This window comes from Phaseolus vulgaris, chromosome 6 (assembly GCF_000499845.2).
Source record: "Phaseolus vulgaris cultivar G19833 chromosome 6, P. vulgaris v2.0, whole genome shotgun sequence".
In the NCBI taxonomy this organism is placed as follows: Eukaryota; Viridiplantae; Streptophyta; class Magnoliopsida; order Fabales; family Fabaceae; genus Phaseolus; species Phaseolus vulgaris.
The window spans coordinates 25,211,076-25,235,667 of NC_023754.2; the positions used below are offsets into that span (position 1 = coordinate 25,211,076).

At 35.1% G+C, this 24,592-nt stretch overlaps 3 protein-coding genes across 5 annotated transcripts; 2 read left to right on the plus strand and 1 right to left on the minus strand.

Annotated features, from left to right (window-relative positions):
* Nucleotides 1–1,706: 1,706 nt before the first annotated feature.
* LOC137832199 (uncharacterized) lies at nt 1,707–14,425 on the plus strand. 3 transcript variants are annotated; one of them, XR_011084524.1, is made up of 16 exons: nt 1,707–1,973; nt 2,181–2,278; nt 2,402–2,492; nt 2,598–2,724; nt 2,830–3,010; nt 3,348–3,492; nt 3,577–3,667; nt 4,295–4,353; nt 4,431–4,508; nt 4,836–4,919; nt 5,464–5,648; nt 6,099–6,227; nt 6,381–6,501; nt 6,713–6,798; nt 13,734–13,821; nt 13,964–14,425. XR_011084524.1 is itself a non-coding variant. In XM_068640238.1 (16 exons), exons 1-16 carry the CDS (start codon nt 1,884–1,886, stop codon nt 13,970–13,972), a joined length of 1,614 nt encoding a protein of 537 aa, XP_068496339.1. In that variant the 5' UTR covers nt 1,707–1,883; the 3' UTR covers nt 13,973–14,425. The 3 variants fall into 3 exon arrangements, 2 of the variants coding, with proteins under 2 accessions (XP_068496339.1, XP_068496338.1); XM_068640238.1 differs by having other exon boundaries at nt 6,381–6,453; XM_068640237.1 differs by having other exon boundaries at nt 6,381–6,453; nt 13,734–14,425.
* A 220-nt stretch (nt 14,426–14,645) lies between these two features.
* Nucleotides 14,646–16,880, minus strand: LOC137832200 (chaperonin-like RBCX protein 1, chloroplastic). The gene is made up of 6 exons (XM_068640239.1): nt 16,665–16,880; nt 16,391–16,485; nt 15,405–15,522; nt 15,250–15,266; nt 15,105–15,167; nt 14,646–15,001 (listed from the first exon to the last, which is right to left on the minus strand). Exons 1-6 carry the CDS (start codon nt 16,810–16,812, stop codon nt 14,930–14,932), a joined length of 513 nt encoding a protein of 170 aa, XP_068496340.1. The 5' UTR covers nt 16,813–16,880; the 3' UTR covers nt 14,646–14,929.
* Nucleotides 16,881–17,784: 904 nt separating this feature from the next.
* LOC137832201 (chitin elicitor receptor kinase 1-like) lies at nt 17,785–23,553 on the plus strand. The gene is made up of 12 exons (XM_068640240.1): nt 17,785–18,569; nt 20,306–20,339; nt 20,442–20,446; nt 20,538–20,711; nt 20,957–21,150; nt 21,511–21,600; nt 21,969–22,062; nt 22,149–22,300; nt 22,372–22,463; nt 22,738–22,876; nt 22,972–23,070; nt 23,269–23,553. The coding sequence occupies exons 1-12, from the start codon at nt 17,936–17,938 to the stop codon at nt 23,431–23,433; spliced, it is 1,872 nt and encodes a 623-aa protein (XP_068496341.1). The 5' UTR covers nt 17,785–17,935; the 3' UTR covers nt 23,434–23,553.
* Nucleotides 23,554–24,592: the final 1,039 nt, after the last annotated feature.

Genomic DNA, 24,592 nt, shown 5'->3' on the forward strand with positions numbered 1-24,592 from the left:
CTCATCAGCGATTAAAAGAAATAAAAAAAAACTTGATCGTTAATAGTACATTTACTTAATCTAACTACTTTGTTCTTTTGTTATTGAAATTGAAAGTGTTTCTTATGATTCAACTTAAGACTTAGTCTTGAGTTACATCCAAATCACATTTTTCGCATTTTTCCTTCTCTGATTGGTGTCTTCTTTTGGTTTGTATTGAGATGATTTCATGATGCACCTTTTTAGGTGTATGAGTGAAAGTCTTAGATGATTTTTTTTTCTCAAATTTAGATAAGAGGGATAGGTTAAATATTGAGTTTCATGTATAAATGTTAAATCACATCTAAAGTGATTCATATTTTTTTATTTTTTATTAACGATAAAAAAAAACTACCTTGTTGCTTAAAAGGAAGAAGACATTGGTGTTTTGTTAATTGTTGTAGGAAGTGAATAAAAATGGAAAAGGTAAAGATGTAAATACTAGAAGATTAAGTAGATGAATGGTGATGGAGCAGAGTTTGATTGAATGAATTATTCAAATGTTTGATATTTTCTTGTTATTTTTTAAATTTTTTTGCATCATTTAAGTTATCCAGTAATGTTTCTGTTGATATTTTATGATTCACTCAGTCGTTTAGCCATTATTCAAGTCTGATGATTTAATTTTATTCTCAACAAATCATTTTAAGTGTAATCTAACCATTTCTGTTCCCTGCAATTTATTTAAGAATGTAATCCATGCAAACTAAAAATTCAAAAAATATGTACAACTTTTATATTTACCTTTATTTCAAAAATCAAACTTCTTCCACAAAAGTAAACACAAACATATTTATTTAGAATCTAGTTGTTTTTATTAAATTTATTAGTTTTGATAAGTTTAGGTTTACGTTATTTTATGCCATCTTTATTTTATTCAGATTAAAAATATTTACTACTAATAATCTAAGTAATAAAATTAGTGATATTGAATACATGGAATGAAACCCTAATTAAAATTTGTATGGAAAAAGGTAATATGAAAGAAGAAGAGAACAGCATTTTGTATATACTGTAAACGAAAGGAAAGAATGTGATCCCAGTAAGGTAGTTGTGACCTATCCACATCTATTTGTCATTTTTCTTAGATTGCAAGTAAGATATATACATATTTACAGTAACCCACATGGTACCATTCAGAATAAAAAACCTTTTCTCTTTATTGTTTTGGTTAGAGCTTCCTAGTAACTGAGGAACTTTTGACAGAACACTCAAAGTATGTTTGTCCTTTTTCTTCATAACTTCTAGTAACTTTATAGTAATTATTTTCTACATATAGATAACTGATTCCATGTTTTTTTAATCTCTTTGGGAATTTTGCTTTAAACATTTATTAAGACTGAAGGACATCATTTGCAACGAATCGTTCATTACTAAACAAGATAGAAACTTGCTTAAGCAAAAAAAATAGCATATGGTAATGACAGAAGTCACTAATCAGGAATAATGCTACACTACGTGTTTGAATTGTGCATTATTTCATTACAAACTTTATATTTTTTCCAACTAGATAAAAGTCCAATTTAGCTGACCCAAAAGCAAAGAGTCCAATTTGTTAACGTTTTGGGTCATGAGGCCCAAAACCTGAATTGGGTCAAAACGTGAAAATCTACAGTGAAGTGGAGAGTCAGCGTTAGACGTTGACCAAGAAAAGGAATAAAAAAATATCTGTGTGGCTTGCAAGAAACGCGCTTGCTACCTCGGAATACGAACTCACAAACAAAAATAGGTTGTTGCCAAACAGTGATGTAACGCACGATCCAAAAGCAGAAAGCAAACTTCATTCACTATACCAGTTGTTGATTTCGATTGCCGAACGGACATGCTTCACCCAATAAATAGGAGAGTAATAATAATAATAAAAAATGAGCAAAAAAGCTTTGTCCATTTTGATGCGCGCCAGAATGAAGCCCAACGATCGTACAAACATTTCTCTCTCGTCCATTCCTCTTGCTGTGAGTAAAATAATCTTGCACTTACACTTCTGTTCATTCCTTTTAGTTTCCCCTGATTTCTTTTTTCTGTACAAGATTTGAGTTATACGTACACTTTGTTTTGATTCGATTATTCAATAAGTCGATGATATTTTCTGTGCGTGAATTAGCTTTGAGTTTGATTCTTGTTAACTTATGGTTCTTTCGATTGCGATGAATCCACAACAGAACGCGACGAGTCAAATGCAGCAGCAGCAGAATTCCCGCCAAAACGAATCTCCAGGCGAAGGAAATGCGGTGCCTAATGACTCCGGCAACTCCGAGAGGTTCCTAATTTTTATTTATTTTTTTTAATTTTTGTTTCGCATGCCTGAATTGGATTTTGCTTGCTTTTGTTTTTTTGCTATTTCTTTTTCTGTTATTTATGTGTTGTTTTGACTTATTCACAGAGAGTTTAAGCGTGTCCGTGCCTCAATGCACTCTGCTATATCGATGAACAAAACAGAAGTTCTTGATGATGTTCTTAATAACTTCTCGGAGGTAGTCTAATTTTAGGTTCTTTAATTAATGCGGTGAAACTTTCTCAATTCGATTCTTTTGTCGTCATTGCTTATTTCATTCCATAAGCCGGTGATGATGATGTAGGGTTATTTTACTCTTTCTCATGAAAACCGTCGCAAGTTGCTTCTTGTCCTTGCCAGAGAGTATGATCTCAATCGATCACAAGTGCGTGACCTGATAAAGCAGTATCTTGGACTTGAACCACCTGTTGGTGAGTTATTATATGGTGTGGGCGTGGGCGTACGCCCACGTGTGTAACTCTTTTAATTATTGCTTTCAAAACTTTGGTGTGAAAGAAAAGTGATTGGGTTGGCAGACAAAACTCAAGTGATCGGCTCTGAAGATGAAGGCTTGTTTTCTCCTTTCTATCGCATTGAGAGGAATTTGAGGCATGCCCTTCAGCCAGTTTATGAAGTTCTCTTTGAGCGTCTCAACACTCATCCTGGAGGGTTGAGGATCTTATCCATTCTTCGAGAAGATGTCCTAACCATTCTCGGGTAAGTTTATGGCTGGTGCAACACGATTTTATTTTTAACAATTTTTCTACTACATCTGTTTCCTTTAATTTCCTTGTCTTGCAAAATGACAGTAGAGCAAATAAAAGAAACCTTAGTTCATCGTTTCCTCTTTGAAATTTAGTTACCTTCGTCTGCTCCAGGATTTTTTGCTACGAGAACCTTAAAATAAAATAAATTTATACAAATATGAATTTTAGATACCTGTAGCTCATAGCATTCCTAGAGGAAATGGAGAAAGAAAGATAAGAGAAGAACAAGAGTTCAACCTGCTTTCCTGATATTTTGATTGTAATGATTCAATTCTTCCATTACACAGAGAGGAAAATATTGCATCTTTGAGAGCATTGGATTCTTATTTAAAGGAAAAATTTGTTACATGGCTTAGTCCTGCTGCCTTAGAGCTTCACCAGATTACATGGGATGATCCGGCTTCTTTGCTGGAGAAAATTGTTGCTTATGAAGTACTTTTCTCCTTTTTTCTTGAATTGTCATTTAATGTAGCTCTGGTATTCCACTATATGCATAATCTTTCATATCTTGTGTAGGCTGTTCACCCTATTAGCAATCTTCTAGATCTTAAGAGAAGGCTCGGAATTGGCCGTCGTTGTTTTGGGTATTTACATCCAGCTATCCCTGGTCAGCAGTTCCTCTAACCCGTTGTTACTGAAAGATAGTTCTCTACCTCTCACAGTTTTATAATTTATACTGGTGCACTAATCAACATCCCAGCAGCAATTGTTTTCATCTCTTTCAATATTGAGTTCAGTCTGTATCAGCTCACAAAGTTAGTAACGTCAAAATGCTTTATAGTGAAGTTATCGTATTAAGTAGGCAGTACAGTGGAATTTCATTATTCTCCTACCGACTAGCTTGAAAAACTAAATTTGGTGCTTTCTATAGTCTACATTATTTGCCCCTTTGGGATCCAGTGCATATCATTGGTTTAAAATATGTAGTTATATGCCTGTTCTCAAATCTGATGTTTAAAAATTGTGATTGTGATTAACATGTCATTGGGAATTATAGAAATTAATGTAACATTGGTAAGATGGTCAAATGAAATAGTTTACTTCTTTATTATTATGATAATTATTATTATTATTATTCTTGTAAATGCAAAAATAATTTATTCTTATAAATATCAAGGTTACTGAGTGCTGTTACTCAAGCAGTTCACTTAACTTCTGTCGCATTTGAAGAAGTCTATTCTTAAAGCTTCAAGTGTGTTAAAGTACGTTATGTGGTCTTTTATATTCTCCTCAGGTGAACCCCTAATTTTCATTGAAGTTGCACTGCTGAAGGATGTTGCTCAGACAATACAGGTTAATGTTATTAAAATTCAACTGGACTAAACCCTGTTTCGGTAACTTCTTTTAAACAGTATTTATTTATTCCACAGGAAGTTTTGTGGGATAGTCCTCCTATACCTGAAAGTGAGACCACATGTGCCTTGTTCTACTCTATATCATCAACTCAGGTATGCTATGTATCATAAAAGTAATGAAAGTTATGGCCAGTGGAGATTTGACTATATATCTAAAAATTGTTAAGTATTTAATTATATGCCATGGTGAAGCTCAGCACAATCATTCTTAGTGCAATGTGAACTGTTTATTCTTTGGTTTTTTCTCTGACTGGAATTATTGCTACAATTTGCTCGTTCTTTTTTCTGTTCCGTTTTTATTCATGTTAGCACCTTTGATCTGTTTGCTTTTCTGTTTATATCATTGTCAGTTTTTCCCCCTCCTGACTCTCTGAAGAAGAATAATGATAGAGAGAGTTTATAATATGGTATAATTTGCAGCCTGGCTTGGCAGGGATCAACTTAGGAAAATTTCTTATCAAACGAGTTGTAACACAGGTGAAAAGAGAGATGCCGCACATTTCTGTAAGTATTTTATCAACTATACGGAGATTCATGGGTTTTGTGAATGCACAACAATTAATGAACATAATTCTTTCTTTAGTTTTTTTTTTCTTTTTCTTTTTTGAATCTCAGTTTATTACCTTTTATTTTCATGGTTTTTATATGAATGGAAATGGCCAAACAAAATGTGTTGTCTTCCCTTTAACCCTTCACATTTGATGGGAGGTTTTCCAAATATACCAGTACAACTTTATGGTTTATTCTTTAAACCATGGGTTTTTTAAATCTTTCCCTCTTCTGAAAGATGCAGATTTCTGAAGTCATTGCTCTCAAAGGCACTATAAAACTATAGACACGTGGGAATTTGCCTAAAAGACTATTCTCTGAAATTGATATATTCCTTTCTTCATTGTAGTACGATCTAAAAGTGACATGCTTACTCCCAGTAGTTATTAGGCACAGGTGTTATGAATTTTTCTTTATAAATGCCATATTTCTTAGGATACTGCTATATCTTACTTGTGCCCTCCCACATCCAAGATTGCTGATGATTTTTTGGCTGTAGACCTTTGCAACTCTTAGTCCCATCCCGGGATTCATGTCATGGCTTTTATCCAAGTTAGCAGCATCTCAGACACCACTTGTTGAAGGAGTCAATTTGTCTCAATCGCAAGCCGAGGGATCTAGTTCCACTTTCTATGAAAATATACTTAAACCCGAGGAAGAAGAAACACTTATGAGTTTATCCAAGTAAGATGCATTCTGTTCTATCTTCATATTTTAAGTTATGATTTTCTTCGATAATTTTTGGCAACACCACTATCGCAAATTCATATGTCATCAAGTAACCTATCCTAATAGCTGCATTACATCTTTTTTTGTCTTTTTCTTGTTTCTCCTTTATTGTGAGCCCAATTGGCTTCTTATGTGTTGAAAAAAAGTAGATTTTTTTTTGCAGTTGTTAAAGTGCATGATTCATGATTCAGATTGCATGATTAAATATGGTACGATTTGGCAAGTTCACAACTCATGTAGTCCGATGAATCAAAATATGACCTTGTTATTCCCTATGATTAATACTAACTGCAACATTCAGTGGTTCAGTTTTTTTTCCTCTTCTTTTTTGCCTTTCTTTCTCATTTTCCCCTCTACTTCATCTCTGGGTTACTATCATGCGACTAATATCAATATGAGATGCAGGGATATTGCCACGGGAAAAAATGGAATGGATTTGATGTTCAACTTGCTTACTTCTACATCCTCTAAGTGGATCCATTCTCCAGAACTTCGGTCAGCATTAAAAGCTCCTTTGATGCGTTTATGTGCCAGGTATTGAAATACTGGAAACAAATTATGGAAAATAAAAAAAAGCCATGTTAGAAATGACTTTGAAATATCGGATTGAGCTAGGCCGCTTGCTAGTACTCATAATTTATGACTCAAGGTAATCTGAAAGCATTTGGGGTTCTTTTGGTATCACAGGTACCTTCTGCAAGAGAAGAAAAGAGGAAAAGCTTTGGACTCTGTAGCAAATTTTCACTTGCAAAATGGAGCGGTATGTCTTGCAACCATATTGTAGAGCCAATAAACTTCATTGTTAGTGGTAATGGTATTTTCATTCTGAAAGCGGTAGTTTCCATATAGTACTTTATACTTTTTGAATGGCTTTTTCAATGAAGACATTGCATGGGTTATTTTCTTGGTATTTCTTTCTCTATAATCAATATGATAAAATGGTTATTTCTTGTAGCAAATCTTCAGTTGTAATTTGAGTAACTTGGTGTGAATAAAGTTTTGCTTCTCAATGTGGACAGATGGTTGAAAGAATAAATTGGATGGCTGATCGATCAGAAAAAGGTCTTTCCCAAAGTGGAGGGATCATGGTGAACTATGTGTATAGGTAATTGTCCTCTGGATGTTGTTCTGTTCGTACCACAATTACATTTATAGTGTCAATTTACTTTGTGGAGGCCATTTTGGTCGTACAAAGAAATTTTGTTTGCTAAGATGAAAGTTCCTGTTACTCCGTTTTGGTTTTTCTAGTGAAGTTAGGTAAGGGTGGGTAAAAAATCCAAATTACAAAATCCATATTAGTTTTGATCCATTTAAATGGATTTATCTCAGATCCAAATCCATATTTTTGGATTTTAAATCCAATCCATTTAATTGGATATGGATTAGATATAGATTGGATACATTTTTGGATTATCCAAATTGCATTTTGGGTTGGATTTTGACTTGGCCCGATCCAGGTTGAGCCTAGACAATTCAGTCCCAGGTTGAGCAAAGTCGACCCAAGTCCACGTCGAGCTGAGTCGTCCGGGCCCAAGTCGAATTGAGTCGGTATGGACCAAAGTCGACCCAAGTCATTTCAGGCCAAAGTCGAGTCGAGTCAACCCAGGGCCAAGTCGAGCTGAGTGGCTGATATTGAGTCAACCCGGTCGGCCGGGACCGATATTAAGCCGAGTTGGCCCATGCCAATGTCTAGTCGAGCCGGTCCAGACCCATGTCGAGTTGAGTCTTTCAGGTTCGATATTGAGTCGAGCAGGCCCGACCCGATATCCAGACGATCGGGCACAGGCTAACATCAAGCCGAGCGGGCCCGGGCCGATATACAGACGACCGGGCCAGGGCTAACGCCAAGCTGAGTGGGCCCAGGCCGATGTCGAGCTGAGCAGGTCCAGGTCTAGGTTGATGTTGAGCCGAGCGGGCCAAGGCTGATATTAAGTCAAGCGGGCCCAGGTAGATGTCGACCCGAGCGGGCCCAAGCCCATGTGGAGACGATCTGGCCCTGGCCGATGTCAAGCTGAGTGGGCCCGGGCCCATGTCGAGCCGAGCAGGCCCGAGCAAAAGTCAAGTCAAGCAAAGCCGGGCCGATGTCGAGTCGCCTGGGCCGATATAGAGCTGAGCGAGCCTGGGCTGATGTCGAGACGAGCGAGCCCGGGTTTATGTCGAGACGAGCGGGCCCGGGTCGATGTCGAGTCGTTTGGGCCTGGGCCGATTTCAAGCCAAGCGAGCCCGGGCCGATGTCGAGCCGAGTGGGCCCAGACTTGATGAGAATCAAATAAAGGAGACTTTTATTAATGAAGGAAGAGGTCATTCACCCTCATATTTGAAGTTCTTCCTTCTAGTCTTCTCAAAATTAAAAGAAGACATAAAATAAAGAGAGGCCCAAGCCCAAAGCCCAAGAAGGCCAAAGCCCAAAAAGCCCAAGTCCATCCCATGAGGGGCAAGGCCAAGCTTTGAATTACTCTTGTATAGTTTTAGGAGGTGTGGATATTAAATAAAGGAGTGTGAATATGTAAAATAAAGTCACATTGTCCATGTGACTTAGGAGAGTGGTGTAGGTGTAGTTTTTAGGAGGTGTCATAGTAGAAAAAGGTCACACCTCCCATGTGACTTGTTTTTGGTGGGAATTTCAAATGAGTTTTATTTGAAATTTCCCACCTATTTTCCAGCACCCTCACACTATAAATAGAGGTGTGGGCTTTTGTAAAATTCAGATTGGAAAATTGATATAGAGAAACTCTACTCAAATTGAGAGAGAATTGTGAGAGCTTTGTCTTCTCCTTCACTTTGTCTTATCTTGAGTGCAATTGGTTCTCTCAAGTGGCGGCACTAGCTCACTCATCTTGGAGCCTTCACCATCCAAGTGGCATGATCACTAAACCAAGTCTTCCATCTCCATAAGTTCTTCTTTCTTTCATCTCCATGTTCATATGAAATTCCTAAAACATGTTTAGCTTCTTTATGTTTGGCAATTCAGTTTAATTCCAACTTTGCTTCGGTTCATTGTTTCCTTAGCTGTTTCTATTTGTTTCTTCTTCAATTCTAGTTGATTTGTTCGGTGCATTTCTGTTCTTGAGCTTTTTAAACGGTGCTTTTGCTTTTATACTCATTTTTAATCGGTTCAATTGGCAATAGATGGAACTTCCATGTGAGTTTGGTGTTTGGTGCAAGTTTTGGTGAGTTCTTGAAACATAGAATGTCAAAGCTATCTCCAACTCAAGTTGATTCCATAGAATGTCAAAGAATCATCTCTATTTGGCTAGTGGAATCATATCATGTGGTATCTAGAGTTTAGGTGTGTTCTTGTTTAATTTTGAGTTGTGTTGCACTTTTAATTCAAGAGCTCTATATTCTTGCTGTTTCATTTATGTTTTTAGGCTTAATTTTGAGTGTTATTGCTGTTTTCTTAATTGTGCCTATCAAGTGTTTGTGTCTTTTCCTTTTTGAATCCTTATAAGTTTTGTCATAGTCATGTTTTTCCAAGAATGTCATCACTTCTTGTAGTACTTTTATTGAATTTTTTGTTTCTTGCTTTGGTGTAATACAGTTTTCTGAGTTTGATACTTGATCCTTTGTGCATTTTCTGTTTTAGTATTGAGTTCATACTTGTATTTTAGATCTATACAAGTTCCTATGCATCATTTCCATTATGTCTTTGATAGTTCTTAATTCTGTTTTTCATTCCTGATAGGATTACTCTGTTTTCTGAAAACGTGCTTACTGTTTCGATTTATTGCAATTGATTTACTCACTGGAAATTTCTGAAATTCTGGATTTGTGTTCTTCAAAGTGTTATAAAAGAGTAAAAAAAAAGAAGTACTAAAAAATTCAAAGTACAAAAAAAATGATAAATAAAATAAAAAAAGTGTGCAATTCTGCCGAAAAAAATACGGTAATCTGGCAGTGATTTTAGAAAATTTATCACAATTAATTGACTTACTGTTTTTGAGTAATTCCAGTGCCATTGTTGAGTTAACATCTTGAACTTTCTGTGGTTAAAATTTCATAATCCAGTTCCCTTTATATCGTTCCAGTTAAATCAGTGAACATCAAGCACAGTTTGCATAAAAATATTTTCTAGTAGCTCTGTTTTTGTTTTCTTCATCTACTCTAGTGCTTTTCTTTAGGTTTCTTTTGTGTGCCTTCTTTTTCATTGAGTACCTTATTTTCTTGCTTGTCTTTTATTCATTACTCTTTCAGTTTGTCATACATGTAGTATTCCTTTTGTTATAGCCTTTTATTGCTTATACCTTTTTTTGCTTGTCTTTCATTATTTATTGGTTTTGTGGTGAAGTGTTTTGAAGATTGTGTGCTCTTGCTTTGACATCTTTCATTTGCGATTACTCAAGACCTCAAGATCAGCTTGGTGCAGAGAGTATTCTTTCTTTGAGAGTGATTTTAAGTGACACTTCACTTCGGCAGAACATGTATCTTGAATATCCTTCCTTAGACCACTCACAAACCTAGCAATCATAGCTTCCTCGCTTTCTTTCAAATCAACTTTAAGTAAAAGCGTTTCTAATTCTTTGTAATAAGCATCCACACTTAGCGTGCCTTGTTGAAACCGTTGGAGTTTCAACATGAGGTCTTTCCTAAAGTGTGGTGGCACAAACCTACGGCGCATTTGATCCTTTAAAGAGTTCCAAGAGTCCACGGGAGGACCCTTGTGATAGATAATGTCCTTTACAACACCATGCCACCATTTCATGGCATAATCACTAAATTCTAAGTTGGCTAGCTTATATTTGTGCTCATCTAGGATCTCATGGAGGTCAAAAATCTGTTCACATTTAGCCTCCCAATCTAGATACACATTAGGATCACTATCCCCATTGAAACTAGGAATTTTGACCGAAGGGAGCTTGGCCTTTGCATCTCGGTAGTAGCCATCTTCACATTTATCTTCATGAACATAAGGTGGTCTATATCCATGAAAGTTGGGTTGAGGTCTCCTTCTATGTTCATCTTCACGTCCATGATCATTGGAAGAGCCTCTTGATGAAGGTCTATGATGATGATGCTCTCCATGAATAGAATGAGAGGACCTAGCTTGCTTCATTTCAAGGCTTTGCAATCTTTCCTCCAACCGTCTAATAGCTTCATCTTTTTGTGTAAGGGCTCGCTTGGCCTCCTTTAATTCACCAAGGACAGAAGCTTTGCTAGGAGAATGCTGGTTGTAACACTCATCACTGGAATATGCAGCCATTTGGAAAAGAAAACAGCAAACAACAAAACAGCAAACAAAGTTAGCCAAAAGCAATTGGAACCAAACTGCCGAAGTGAAGTGTCACTTAAAATCACTCTCAAAGAAAGAATACTCTCTGCACCAAGCTGATCTTGAGGCCTTGAGTAATCGCAAATGAAAGATGTCAAAGCAAGAGCACACAATCTTCAAAGCACTTCACCACAAAAACTAATGAATAATGAAAGACAAGCAAGAAAAGGTATAAGCAAGAAAAGACTTATCACAAAAAGGAATACAAGATATATGACAAACTCAAAGATTAATGAACAAAAGACAAGCAAGAAAATAAGGTACTCAATGAAAAAGAAGGCACACAAAAGATACCTAAAGAAAAGCACTAGAGTAGATGAAGAAAACAAAAACAGAACTACTGGAAAATATTTTTATGCAAACTGTGCGAAATGTTCACTGATTTAACTGGAATGATATAAAGAGAACTAGATTATGAAATTTTAACCACAGAAACTTCAAGATCTTAGCTCAACAATGGCATTGGAATTACTAAAAAACAGTAAGCCAATTAATTGAGATAAATTTTTCAAAATCAATGCCAAATTACCGTATTTTTTTCGGCAGAATTGCACACTGTTTGTTTTTTATTTATCATTTTTTTTTGTACTTGAAATTTTTGAGTACTTCTTTTTTCTACTCTTTTATAACACTTTGAAGAACACAAATCCAGAATTTCAGAAATTTCCAGTGAGTAAATCAATTGTAATAAATCGAAACAGTAAGCACGTTTTCAGAAAACAGAGAAATCCTAACAGGAATGAAAAACAGAATTAAGAACTAGCAAAGACATAATGGAAAATGATGTATAGGAACTTGTATAGATCTAAAATACAAGTATGAACTCAACTAAAACAGAAAATGCACAAAGGATCAAGTATCAAACTCAGAAAACTGAATTACACCAAAGCAAGAAACAAAAAATTCAATAAATGTACTACAAGAAGTGATGACATTCATGGAAAAACATGACTATGACAAAACTTGTATGGATTCAAAAAGGAAAAGACACAAACACATGATAGGCACAAATAAGAAAACAACAATAAAACTCAAAATAAGCTTAAAAACAGAAAGATAAACAACAAGAATTAAAGAGCTCTTGAATTAAAGTGCAACACAACTCAAATTTAAACAAGAACACACCTAAACTCTAGATACCACATGATATGATTCCACTAGCCAAATAGAGATGATTTTTTGACATTCTATGGAATCAACTTGAGTTGGAGATAGCTTAGGCACTTTTAATAGAATTGGATCAAGGTTCTATGTTTCAAGAACTCACCAAAACTTGCACCAAACACCAAACTCACATGGAAGTTCCATCTATTGCCAATTGAACCGATTAAAAATGAGTATAAAAGCAAAAGCACCGTTTAAAAAGCCCAAGAACAAAAATGCACCGAACAAATCAACTAGAATTGAAGAAGAAACAAATAGAAACAGCTAAGGAAACAATGAACCGAAGCAAAGCTGGAATTAAACTGAATTGCCGAACATAAAGAAGCTAAACATGTTTTAGGAATTTCATATGAACATGGAGATGAAAGAAAGAACTTATGGAGATGGAAGACTTGGTTTAGTGATCACGCCACTTGGATGGTGAAGGCTCCAAGATCAGTTTGGGCCCACTCGGCTCGACATCGGTCCGGGCTTGCTTGGTTCGAAATCGGCCCGGACCCAAATGACTCGACATCGTCCCGGGCCCGGTCGTCTTGACATTGGCCCAGACCCGATAGTCTCGACATCAAACAGGGCCCGCTTGTCTTGACATCAATCCGGGCCCGCTTGTCTCGGCATCATCCCGGGCTCGCTCGTCTCTATATCGGCCCAGGCGACTCGACATCGGCCTAGGCCCGGACGACTCGACATCGACCCGACTTTGCTTAACTTGACTTTTGCTCGGGCCTGCTCGGCTCGACATGGGCCCGGGCCCACTCAACTTGACATCGGCCAGGGCCTGATCGTCTCGACATGGGCTTGGGCTCGCTCGGCTCGACATCTACCCGGGCCCGCTTGACTTAATATCGGCCTTGGCCCGCTAGGCTCGACATCAACCTAGACCTGGACCTGCTTGGCTCGACATCGGCCTGGGCCCACTCGGCTTGGCGTTAGCCCTTGCCCGGTTGTCTAGATATCAGCCCGGGCCTGCTTGGCTTGACTTTAGCCCTGGCCCGGTTGTCTGGATATCGGGTTGGGCCTGCTCGACTCAATATCGAACCTGAAAGACTCAACTCGACATGGGCCTGAACCGGCTCGACTAGACATTGGCAAGGGCCAACTCGGCTTAATATCGGCCCCGGCCGACTCGGGTTGACTCAATATCGTCCACTCAGCTTGACTTGGCCCAGAGTTGACTCCGCTCGACTTTGGCCTGAAATGACTTGGCTCGACTTTGGTCCATACCGACTCAATGACTTGGTCCCGGACGACTCAGCTTGACATGGACTTGGGTCGACTTTGCTGAACTTGGATCGGGCCAAGTCAAAATCCAACCCAAAATGCAATTTGGATAATCCAAAAATGTATCCAATCTATATCTAATCCATATCCAATTAATGGATTGGATTTAAAATCCAAAAATATGGATTTGGATTTGAGATAAATCCATTTAAATGGATCAAAACTAATATGGATTTGGATAATTATGGATTGGATTTTGTAATTTGGATTTTTTCCCCATCCTTAATATATATATTAATATGTATACATGGATTTTGATCAAATTTTAAATTTCAATTCACTTGGTCAAATTAAGTATATGCTGCTAATGACACGTAATTTTACAGGTTGGATCACATTGAAGAATATGCCCATTCATACTTCAGCAATGGTGAAATTCAGGCCTCAAGTGATCTACTACATCGCTTTGTTGATGTAACGGATACTGCTTAGTATCAATTCCTAGAAGATAAACCTCAACATATTTCAACAATCATATATGCATGTGCTTTGGAAACAAATCTCGTGGCAGTGGACAACCTTATTAACCTTTACCTTTCTTTGCCGTCACTTGCAGCCACAGTGACAAGTAATTCTGAAGTCTGCTTGATCGGAGCATAATGGAAGGTTTTATCAAAACAATAGGACAAATGCATTCAAGTCTAAAACTGAGTATGCTTGTATAATCATTGATTACTTCCGCTGGAGAGCGTTGTGTCGCATTGCCAATCCAATTCTTTGGCAAAATTGGGTAGGAGACAGCTTGCTAAACTGCGGTACTTCATTTGGTCATGACACGAGAGGTGCGAAGTCGACAAGTTATATTGAATAGGCTATGCTTGGTAAACCTCAAGCTATACATCTGATGTGATATTTGTAGTTGGTATTCTGACAACAAACACTATATCTTAGTGAAGAAGGTGATGCTGCTTGTGAAATTTAGCTGTGTTGGTTGGAAATCATGAAGTGTAAACTGTAAACTATCAAAGAGAAACTCTTTCCTTAACATTGAGGATTGAAGGTAATGTTGTTTGTTTCATCGTTGGACAATTTTTTTTCATTTCAGACGTAAAGGATAATTTATTATGCACTAATCTATCTTCAGAATCAAGCCTCGAAAACAACACCAATATTTGTCTTGAAATATGATATTCTATATCTGCTTGAAATGTTTATATTTGGAGCAGACAATTCTGGTACTCCCAAGTATCCTATTAAGTGTGTCTTTGTGTAAACGATTTGACTTAAATTGAAAGGGATTTCACATTCCAAGCGTCAAATGTGACTTTAAAATTTTGAAGCTTTCAAACACAACCACAGTTAAGGAAGGTTTAACAAAATATTCTGTTGATTATCAATTTGTATCTCGAATTTTCCAAACATTCTATGATCTAACTGTTTTTTTAACCTTGCTAATGCTGGAGTATAAAATTGATTGATAACCATGTCGGTGAGTTATTTCTGTACATATAAATAGGTACATTGCCCTAGCTCCTGTTCGATCAGAGGGAATAAAGGGGCTAATGCTTTGGTGGAAGACTATTCACTTCTCACTTTCAATAGTGGTTTCTAAGACATATTCCGTCATGAGCCTCGTGTTAGATTCTGTGACCATCTACAAGACAATAAGGGTAGAAATATAAGCATTATTCAATCATACAGAAAGTTGAATAAACTTCTGCAGGATTCCTGGACATAAACGTTATTGAATTACAAACCTTGAGAGCTAGGCGCTTCAAGTTGTCCCATTCAAAATCATTTTTGCAGTATGCCGATCTCACCTATAATCATACATCGTCGCATTTAATCGGAACTCCTTAACAGGTGATGGAGAATCAAATAATAAAAAAAGAATCTACTTACTTCCATTATGCGTAGGGCTATTCAGGTACACGCCAGAGCCACGCATCGTTAGTTCGGAGATTTCGTTCATGCAGTGACAGTACACAAAAAAGTTGCCAGTCAGATATTAATAATTAGATACCGATTGAGATTGAGTAGCTTGTAATAGCCGTTACCTAAGTTCTTATGTCTTGATGATTCTCTGAACATGGTGGCACAGAATTTGTCACCATCATTCAACGAGTGTCGACCAAGAAATTCAATCAGCTCCTCATATGCTTCAGGATTGTAGCTCTGCTCCGGGAAATAATTATTTGACAGATGATATTGTTAGAGAGAAAAAAAGCATTAAGTACTAAAAAAGGATATAAAAAAAAAACTGAATTGAGTTGAACAACGTGCATCAAAGTAAATCCACTGTCAAATTATTGTTATTATTATTTAGCCTTCTTGGATCAGATTGACAACGTTGGAGGTCTAAATCTCTCTAAATATAATTTCACAAAAATTTCATGCAATAATAAAAGGACTGTTAATAAGAAAGATCCAAAGAGTGAGCTGCGTGAATAACTGGTTATTAAGAATGTGAAAGCTTTTTCGTATGAAGTTTGAAGCATTCTATAGCGTCATTGCAGAGTCCAATATTGTGAACGAGCAGATTCTCTATCATATCCAATGTTGTATCCGCGTGAATAAAAAAATTCGGCTAATCAATCTTAAACAGAGGATAATATTTATTATATAACAAGACCAAATACAAAAGAAATATAGTAGAAATTTTAGTATATATCAGTGGAAAGACAAGGTAGAAAGACATATTAGATAAAGATTCACATATTCTTATATTCTTGACTGAATGTTTCAGGATGAGATTGACTACACTGAATGTTCCAATCTGAGATGGTGAGAACTCTGTCTGGAACACATTCAAAGACTAAATTTGCTTGTACACAGCGTAAAACTGTACGAATTTTCGTAGTTCAATATAAAGAATAATACTGTATTAAGAGAAAGTATCTTGGGACTAAATTTCCTAAGTGAATTGTTACGCCGTTCAAAGCTATTAAACGATTTCTGAGTACTCTATTTTCAACGAGTGGCAGTAATTAGAATGAATGCAAGCGAAGATATACACGAATTCACAAAGCCAATAAGAAGGAACCTCAAGTTGAGCAGCAACAATCTTCACTGCTACAAAGGTGAAGAAATTGTGGAGGTTTTTGGCCGCCTTTGCTTCCGGTGATGCTTCTCCGAATCCTGCATCTCAATCGATATAACAACCCCATTACATATACATCAGTAATGCTAATTTGGTCACAAATCAATGTATTAGTGACAAAAATTCTTTTTCATTGCTAATATTTGGTGGTTAATGTTAGTTCTTTTAGTCATATTGGAGAAGAGGAACAAAGCAGAAAAGTAACCGAATCAATTACCTGGTACAAACATCTTGTTGCAGTGTAAGCGTGTTGGCTGTGAGCTTCTTTGCTTGCAAGGCCAAAAGGGATAGATTTTGTTGCTTCTGGATGTTTCAGGGTACACATAAGGAAGCTGAGAAAGCGGTAGAGTTGCAGAGAATTCCATGGCTAACTGTTAAAAATTTATGTTGTGTATATTGAAAAAAGGCCTTAATTTTTATGATGATAATTTAAGCATGTGAATACAATGGTGAGGTTATAGTCACTGCAAAGCGAAAAATATCTATATGCTTCAATCCACACAGGGAAATATCTTTGAGCTTACGTGGAAAATTAAGTGAGAACCTTTAAAATCCATGGTGGAACCCACCATTCAATATATCTGTGTATTAATTTGAAGAAACTTCTCCGTTTTCAGTTCTTCCAAACTTTATTTTGGCTCTAAATTTTTTTCTGCAACCTTTCTCCATACAAGAGACACATTTGTTGTTATTCCTATATATATCTAACAAAGTTCTATTTAATATATTGAAAATATCCTTTCTAGGCATTCTCTCTTCCTCAAACTTATTTGAAAAGATTATATTCTTCAACTATCATCTCAAATATCTCACTGCAGTCCAAAAGGCTACATCTGATCTCTTTTTAGCATATCAAATATCTCAATTATACATATACATCCACTTGGCTGAAGAAGGAAGAGTATAATTTCCCAAAAGCATCAAGGAAATAATTTATCAAGGGAAGAAAATAAGGAATATGCGACGAATGTTGAATTTGAGATCTTTCTTATTCCAGAGTTAACTTCTAAACAAATTTATTCAACGGAAAACAAGTTAGTTTTATAATAGAAGGTGCTTTTGGAGAGCAAAAAAGCATAACAAAAATAAATAATTGTTTGATATAAAATAAAGCCTTGTACAATTATTTCATTATGAAAATTGAAAAGTGACATAATTTTTATTTATAGTTTAATCTTTAAAAATCCAAGACACGCCCATTTGGAGTGTCTTTCCATCCCCTTTTTAGCATAAGCGTAATTGGATGTCACATTCTTCACGTAATCTACACATTTTAAATTAAGCATCTTCGTCCCAAAAGTATTAGAAAAACAATAACGAGAGAAGACTCATTCACCACAACTTTGGCGTCAATAAGATCATGAATTGGTGCCATATACAAATAATATAACAAATCAATGAAGCTGCACATAAAATAAGGTGTGTAAATCACCTCTAATCAATTACAAGTTTTCAAGCTCTTAACTCTTCTAGTCCCTAACACACAAAATGACCACACATTCAACCACAAAACCAAAAGCACACCATCTTTTCCTTCTCTTAATTCAGTTGTTAATTTCCACAAGAGTCAAAGGTAAGTGTGATTCTGGTTGCGACCTTGCTCTAGCTTCCTACTACATAAGCGAAGGCACGAACCTCACTTCCATTAGCACTCTTTTCGGAAAGCCCACATCGGAGATTCTCAAGTACAACCCAAGCGTGAAAGACCCAAACGTGATTAAAAGCCGAACAAGAATCAACGTGCCGTTCTCGTGTGAGTGCTTAAACAGTGTGTTTTTGGGACACACTTTCTCGTACCGGATCCAACACGGGAACACCTACAAGGTGGTTGCGGACTCTGTTTTCTCGAACCTGACCACCGAGGATTGGGTGAGCAGGGTCAACAGTTACCAGTCCAATAATATTCCCGACAACGTCAACATCAACGTCACCATCAACTGCTCCTGCGGAAACCGACATGTGTCCAAGCATTATGGGCTGTTTTTGACGTTCCCGCTTCGGCTGGGTGATGACTTGAAAGGGGTTGCGGCGGAATCCGGTGTGCCGGCGGAACTGCTGGTACGCTACAACCCCACCTCCGATTTCAGTTCTGGGAATGGGCTCGTGTTCGTGCCGGCTAAAGGTAATTAACAAACACCTATAACATTTTACTAATTAATTAAGAACAAAGAACCCGGTCAACACTAAACAAGGTACCTCCTTCTTCATGGCTCCTTCTCATACATGTGTTGAACACTGAAGTTCTTTTTTGCTAAATAGATTTGGTATATTCCGTGCATATTTGGAAACATCGATCTTGACAGCTATTAATCACAGAAATTAAAAAAATGTTGAAAATTTATATTTTATTAAGGATGATTAGTCCTCTGGTAATAAAACAAAATAATACAGATCACACTTTGTTCATATATTATCACTTTCTTGTGGACTATTTTGGTGATCCATGCATGCCCAATAACCACTATTAGACAGATACAGTAAAATTTGAGAATTATTTATTTCGAAGATAATTTTCTTGATAGAAAACAAACAGACATAGGTCATCAATGCAATAAAATTTGTCACTTTGTTATGATTGTGTACACAATTATACTGAGTCGGTCTTCACTTTCTATTATCACTGTTTCTTTAGAATGATCCGAGATCAAATTCCAAATTAGTTGACAAAATCTTTTGTGGGCAACTTCGTTATTAATTGTGTATGTGATTAAACAAAATAAATACGAGTTAAGTCCACAAAAATAACATTGTTGTTATTATCTGTGCTTTTGTTATATTAAAATAATATAGTTTCAAGAAAATATATAATTTTTAAAAATAGTTTTAAAATGATGATCAGTAGTTATTTTTAAATATGTGTTTGAATAGAAAAATTGTATAATTAATTATTTTATTAAATAATTTTTAATTTGTTAAAAGATTAATTTTTCTATATAAAATGCATTCATTTTATACAATCTATGACTAAAAATAATAACTATTATTTTTAACTTAAACTTTCGAAAATAATTTTAATTTATATTTTTTTTATATATTGTGTGACAAGTTAAAAAGTTAGAAACAATACGGCTTCTGTCTTATTAAGAGTTGCTTTGCCCAGGCCTATTTTTGCAATACAACTTTAGCGGGAATATATTTTAAATTATTTATCATAAATAACATTTAATGTGAAATAAATCATAATTTAAATAAGATTTACGAGAATTTCTATATTTATAATTTTATTTGGATAGAAGTTATGGGGTAAGTTATAAGGTAAAATAAAAACTCCAAAGTAGAAGGATGCTATAACTAATTTGTATCAACTTGGGTTATCCCAAATAAGTATAGCTGAGTATCTAAATGTCTATAAAGTGAATAAAGTAACTTAATTAATAAAAAAAACTAACTATATACATTAAAAAAAACTATGCAAAAATAGAATAAAAAATAGAGAGATTAGTATTTTCGATTAGGAGACCCCTCGTGTTGGTGCTGTTTTGAACAAGGACACATGACCTGATTAATTTTGTTTTTATCAAATAATGTTGGTTTCGAACTAAATTGCATATTCTATTTTCATTTACTGTGCTTAAATGGTCCAACCACAAACGGTTACCATTAAGACTAATATTTCCCACAGAAAAATAATGTATAAAGCATAAAAATACAAGAATCATCATCTAATAATGTCCTCTTTTAAGGAATTAATACAAATTGTTTGTGTGGTAACTGGTCTTTTGACAGTCCAAATTTGAGACAAATTCATTTTCAAGAAGACTCTGCATCAATGGATTCGCCGTCTCTTATTTTTGTTAGCAATTGCTATTTGATACAATTTTTCTTCTGATGCTTTATATTCTAAATCCTATTTTGCAGATGAAAATGGAAACTTTCCACCTATGCTGCTGAGGTAAGTTAAATTTTATACTAAGTTTACATCTTAATCCTTTGATTAGAGTTTTGAGATTTACTCTTGAAATTAATAACCTATGTTTCTTCCAACCTTGTGCAGATCAGGTGACGTGGATATTGTGCAAACTGCTGCTTCATAAATGATGGTGGGTTAAATTCCTATGAGATGCTGACATTGTTATGCAAATTTAAGTAGGAATATCTAGTGGAGCTATTGCCGGCATAGCCGTTGGAGGAGCTGCTGGGGTCTTAATTTTGGCACTTGTTCTATATGTTGGTCTACACAGAAGAAGGAAAGTGGCTGAGGTGTCCCTTCTCGCAGTACCAGGAGCATCTGAAGATCAGTGTAGTCCACTCTATCATGGTGTTGGTATGTCTTTTCTTTCATTGCTATTTCTAAAACAACCCTTTCTTATTTTATATTGACCTTTGTAATAATTACTTCAAAAAATTGCATGAAGGGTGATTTCTAATTAGTTAATAATGTAAAAATCTTTATATGGAGCGTTAGAATTAAACTCTTAATTATTACCTGTAATACTAATTCTAGATTTCAGGGCTTTTTTTTTGTTTAAAGTAAACTGTGGAACTGTAGGTCTTATCTGATACATATAGGTTTGGGAAGCAGCTTGGACAAGGCATCGGAATCTTCTGTTGTTGCTTCTCCAAGGTTGACAGGGATTACAGTGGACAAGTCAGTGGAGTTCTCATATGGGGAGCTAGACAAGGCCACTGATGGCTTTAGTGTGGCTAATATAATTGGTCAAGGTGGCTTTGGATCTGTTTACTATGCTGAGCTTCGGAGTGAGGTTTGTCAAGATGCTTTAAACTCACTTTTAACATGAGGATTAATAAGAAATGTGCAGTAATATCACCAAACACGAGTAATTATTCACAATTATTGTGTAGACTATAGATATTATGCATTTACACTCACCCAACCTTGTCGTAAGTTCATTGATCTTATTTTTGAAGACAAGAAGTTACTGCTAATCACATACCATTGTTTTCTTGCATTACATAGTACTTGGTTTAAGCTTAACATAAACTTATCTCTTGTATTGAATCCTATTTCGTCAAAGTTTGATCATACAGATCTAAGACTGATCTTTTGTAAGCAATGTAAATTTCAAGTTATTACCAACGCTTCATTTTTTTCCCTTTTGCAGAAAGCTGCAATTAAAAAGATGGATATGCAAGCATCAAATGAATTCCTTGCAGAACTAAAGGTTCTAACGCATGTCCATCACTTGAACTTGGTATGACATTTTCCCTATGCTGATACTAAAATTTTTACCTCAAAAAGTGTACAGTTATAGCCCCCCAAAAGAAAAGAAAAAACTCAAGGGTGGTGCAGTTGTTCATTCTATCAATTCTTCTAACCATCCAATGTTGTGGATTCCCAAGGATTTTCACAAAAAAGAAAAAAAATTAGAATCTCTTTATATTTGGCCTTGCTTCCATCTATTTATGAAAGTATTGTTAGGGATTCTCAACTAATCATCCTGTTCCTAAGATCCTATGCTTGCTATGTAACTAACTAGTTAACTAATCAGTGCTTATATTTAAATATATTTCATTACTCATTTCCACAATACATGATTCCTTGCAAACATATTCAATACAGGTGCGGTTAATAGGATATTGTGTTGAGGGCTCCTTATTTTTGGTTTATGAGTATATTGAGAACGGCAATTTAAGCCAACATTTGCGAGGCTCAGGTTCTTTTTTTCTTACTCACTTATAAATATACTTCATCTTAAAATGATGAAATCATTTTGATGGTCTGAATATGGTTGGTTTGTAGGGAGGGATCCGTTAACATGGGGAGCTAGAGTGCAAATTGGTCTTGATGCAGCAAGAGGATTGGAATACATCCATGAACATACAGTTCCAGTCTACATCCATAGAGATATAAAATCAGCAAACATTTTGATAGACAAAAACTTTCGCGCAAAGGTTCGCAAATGAATTTCTACATTTTTTTCATACATAAATTTTGAATGCTGAGTCCAATCTTTTTTCCACAGGTTGCAGATTTTGGTCTCACAAAATTGACTGAGTATGGTAGTTCTTCATTACACACGCGTCTTGTGGGTACCTTTGGTTATATGCCTCCAGAGTAAGGAACTACTTATCCTTAACTTAATTTATACCAAGTTTGAACCTATTTTTGTATCATTAGCAGCACTGATAATCATGTTCTGTTTACATGCTATTATAATTACTTATTTTATCGGTTGAACTACATATTTTAAAGCACAACAAATTTACCCATCACATAACTTCTGTGTATTACTTTGAATCTCCAATTTTTTTGATTGATTTCTAATATATTATGTATGCATATAACCGTACATGACCATTTTGACCAAGTGTAGTGGTTTTTGGTGTAGATATGCACAATATGGTGATGTTTCCTCCAAAGTAGACGTATATGCTTTTGGAGTTGTTCTCTATGAACTCATATCAGGCAAAGAAGCTATCGTCAAGACAAACGATCCTGAGAGTGAATCAAAAGGACTAGTCGCCTTGGTTGTTTTTCCATGCTTCTCTTCATTCAACAATAGTTGTAACTCATCCCTTATATATTTCTTTACTAAATTTTGGACTTGTTATATAAACTGCAGTTTGAAGAAGTTCTTGGTCTCTCAGATCCAAAAGAAAATCTTCGTCAACTTGTTGACCCTAGACTTGGTGACAACTACCCTCTTGACTCTGTATTTAAGGTAGGTAACCAATTTAATAAAAAATGCCTCAACAATCCAAAAGTAAGATAAATATGTCTATAGTTTAATCACAAATCATTAAGATAAACATGGCGGTCTCAGCAATAATTATCATGAATATTGTATTAGACATGATTTTTCATGCATAAAATGTATCAGAAACGGTAATAGAACTGTTATTATTTTGGTCTATTGCAGGTATCTCAGCTTGCCAAAGCATGTACACATGAAAACCCTCAACTTAGGCCAAGCATGAGATCAATTGTTGTCGCCTTAATGACACTTTCATCTGCAACTGAGGATTGGGATGTTGGTTCCTTCTATGAAAACCAAGCTTTAGTGCACCTTATGTCTGGAAGGTAGCTCATGTTTCCTCACCTCATATTTCTCAATATTTCAACTCTTAATTTGTAAATAAAAGTTAGATATCTTACCAATTTCTTTCTTCAAAAAACCAAAATACGCAGATATTTACTTCTCCAAGTCGCATTAGTTGATGTTAATTACATTATATTTTTAACAAGGAACGAAATTCCGGTATATTATTTCACTAAAACAGTAATTAATAATATTTGAAGAATAATTTATTATAAGTAAAAGATGAAAATTATTGCTTCGTGACAAAAATTGTAACTTCAACATCCAAACCTCTTATATCTCCTTTTGTTTTCTTAAGAGTTATATATTATATGTGTTTTTGACTCGTCCATTTAAAATTGAAAATATGTTAAAACTTCCCAATGAGAAATGTTAAATGTATGGTTTGTTATGTATTACCAAAATGTATGCTTCCGTGGCTGTTTTAGTTTCATTTGAAAAAAAAATATAAATAAATGAAAACAAGCTTCATTTAAAAAAGCGCAATATATACACATTTTTGTTAAATAAAATTTAATTAATTCTTGTGTACTTATGTCTATATCTAATATATATACACGAAATGTTAAATGATTTTTCTCTCTACATAACCTCTCATAGTTATTAATACTAAAATAAGCAATTATACAACTTCACCATGCCATTCAAAAGTAATTATATAATTTCTACAATTAAAAATAATTAACACATACACTTTTTCAAATTATTCTTACAAAATTATATAATTTTTAAAATCGTGTTATTTTAATGTAATAAAAGTATAAATATATGTTCCATAAGATATATCTTTCCGCAATAAAAGAATAAAAACTTTATAATTTTTACTAATAAATTATTTTTTTTATAAATCTCAAGGCTATATAACAGGTAACCCCACATGAAAATAACATAAAATTAAAAAAGATAAAGAAAAAAAAAACATAGGAAACTAGACTAAATCCTATGGAAAAAAATAAAAAATAAAAGCAACCTAAATAATTATTGAGAGTTTAAACCAAAAAGATGAAAAATTAAATAAAGAATCTTCTCTAATGCCTAATCCCATGAAAATTCTCGTTTGCATTCAAAATATTCACTATATTTACTTAATAATTTTTTCTTATTCATCTTTTTCGCCCATAATTTAGAGACCAAAGTGACTATT

Bases quoted from the DNA above. Each gene is read 5' to 3' on its own strand.
- LOC137832200 (XM_068640239.1), bottom strand. From the start codon at position 16,812: ATGGAATTCTCTGCAACTCTACCGCTTTCTCAGCTTCCTTATGTGTAC. The intron at 16,486-16,664 runs GTAATTGATTCG...ATTGAGATGCAG, and splicing joins CAACAAGATGTTTGTACCAG to GATTCGGAGAAGCATCACCG. The intron at 15,002-15,104 runs GTTTGTAATTCA...ATTGTCTTGTAG, and splicing joins TGAAGCGCCTAGCTCTCAAG to ATGGTCACAGAATCTAACAC.
- LOC137832201 (XM_068640240.1), top strand. From the start codon at position 17,936: ATGACCACACATTCAACCACAAAACCAAAAGCACACCATCTTTTCCTT. The intron at 22,063-22,148 runs GTTCTTTTTTTC...GTTGGTTTGTAG, and splicing joins CCAACATTTGCGAGGCTCAG to GGAGGGATCCGTTAACATGG. The intron at 22,877-22,971 runs GTTGTTTTTCCA...TATAAACTGCAG, and splicing joins CAAAAGGACTAGTCGCCTTG to TTTGAAGAAGTTCTTGGTCT.
- LOC137832199 (XM_068640237.1), top strand. From the start codon at position 1,884: ATGAGCAAAAAAGCTTTGTCCATTTTGATGCGCGCCAGAATGAAGCCC. The intron at 4,509-4,835 runs GTATGCTATGTA...TATAATTTGCAG, and splicing joins ACTCTATATCATCAACTCAG to CCTGGCTTGGCAGGGATCAA. The intron at 4,920-5,463 runs GTAAGTATTTTA...TTTTGGCTGTAG, and splicing joins GAGAGATGCCGCACATTTCT to ACCTTTGCAACTCTTAGTCC.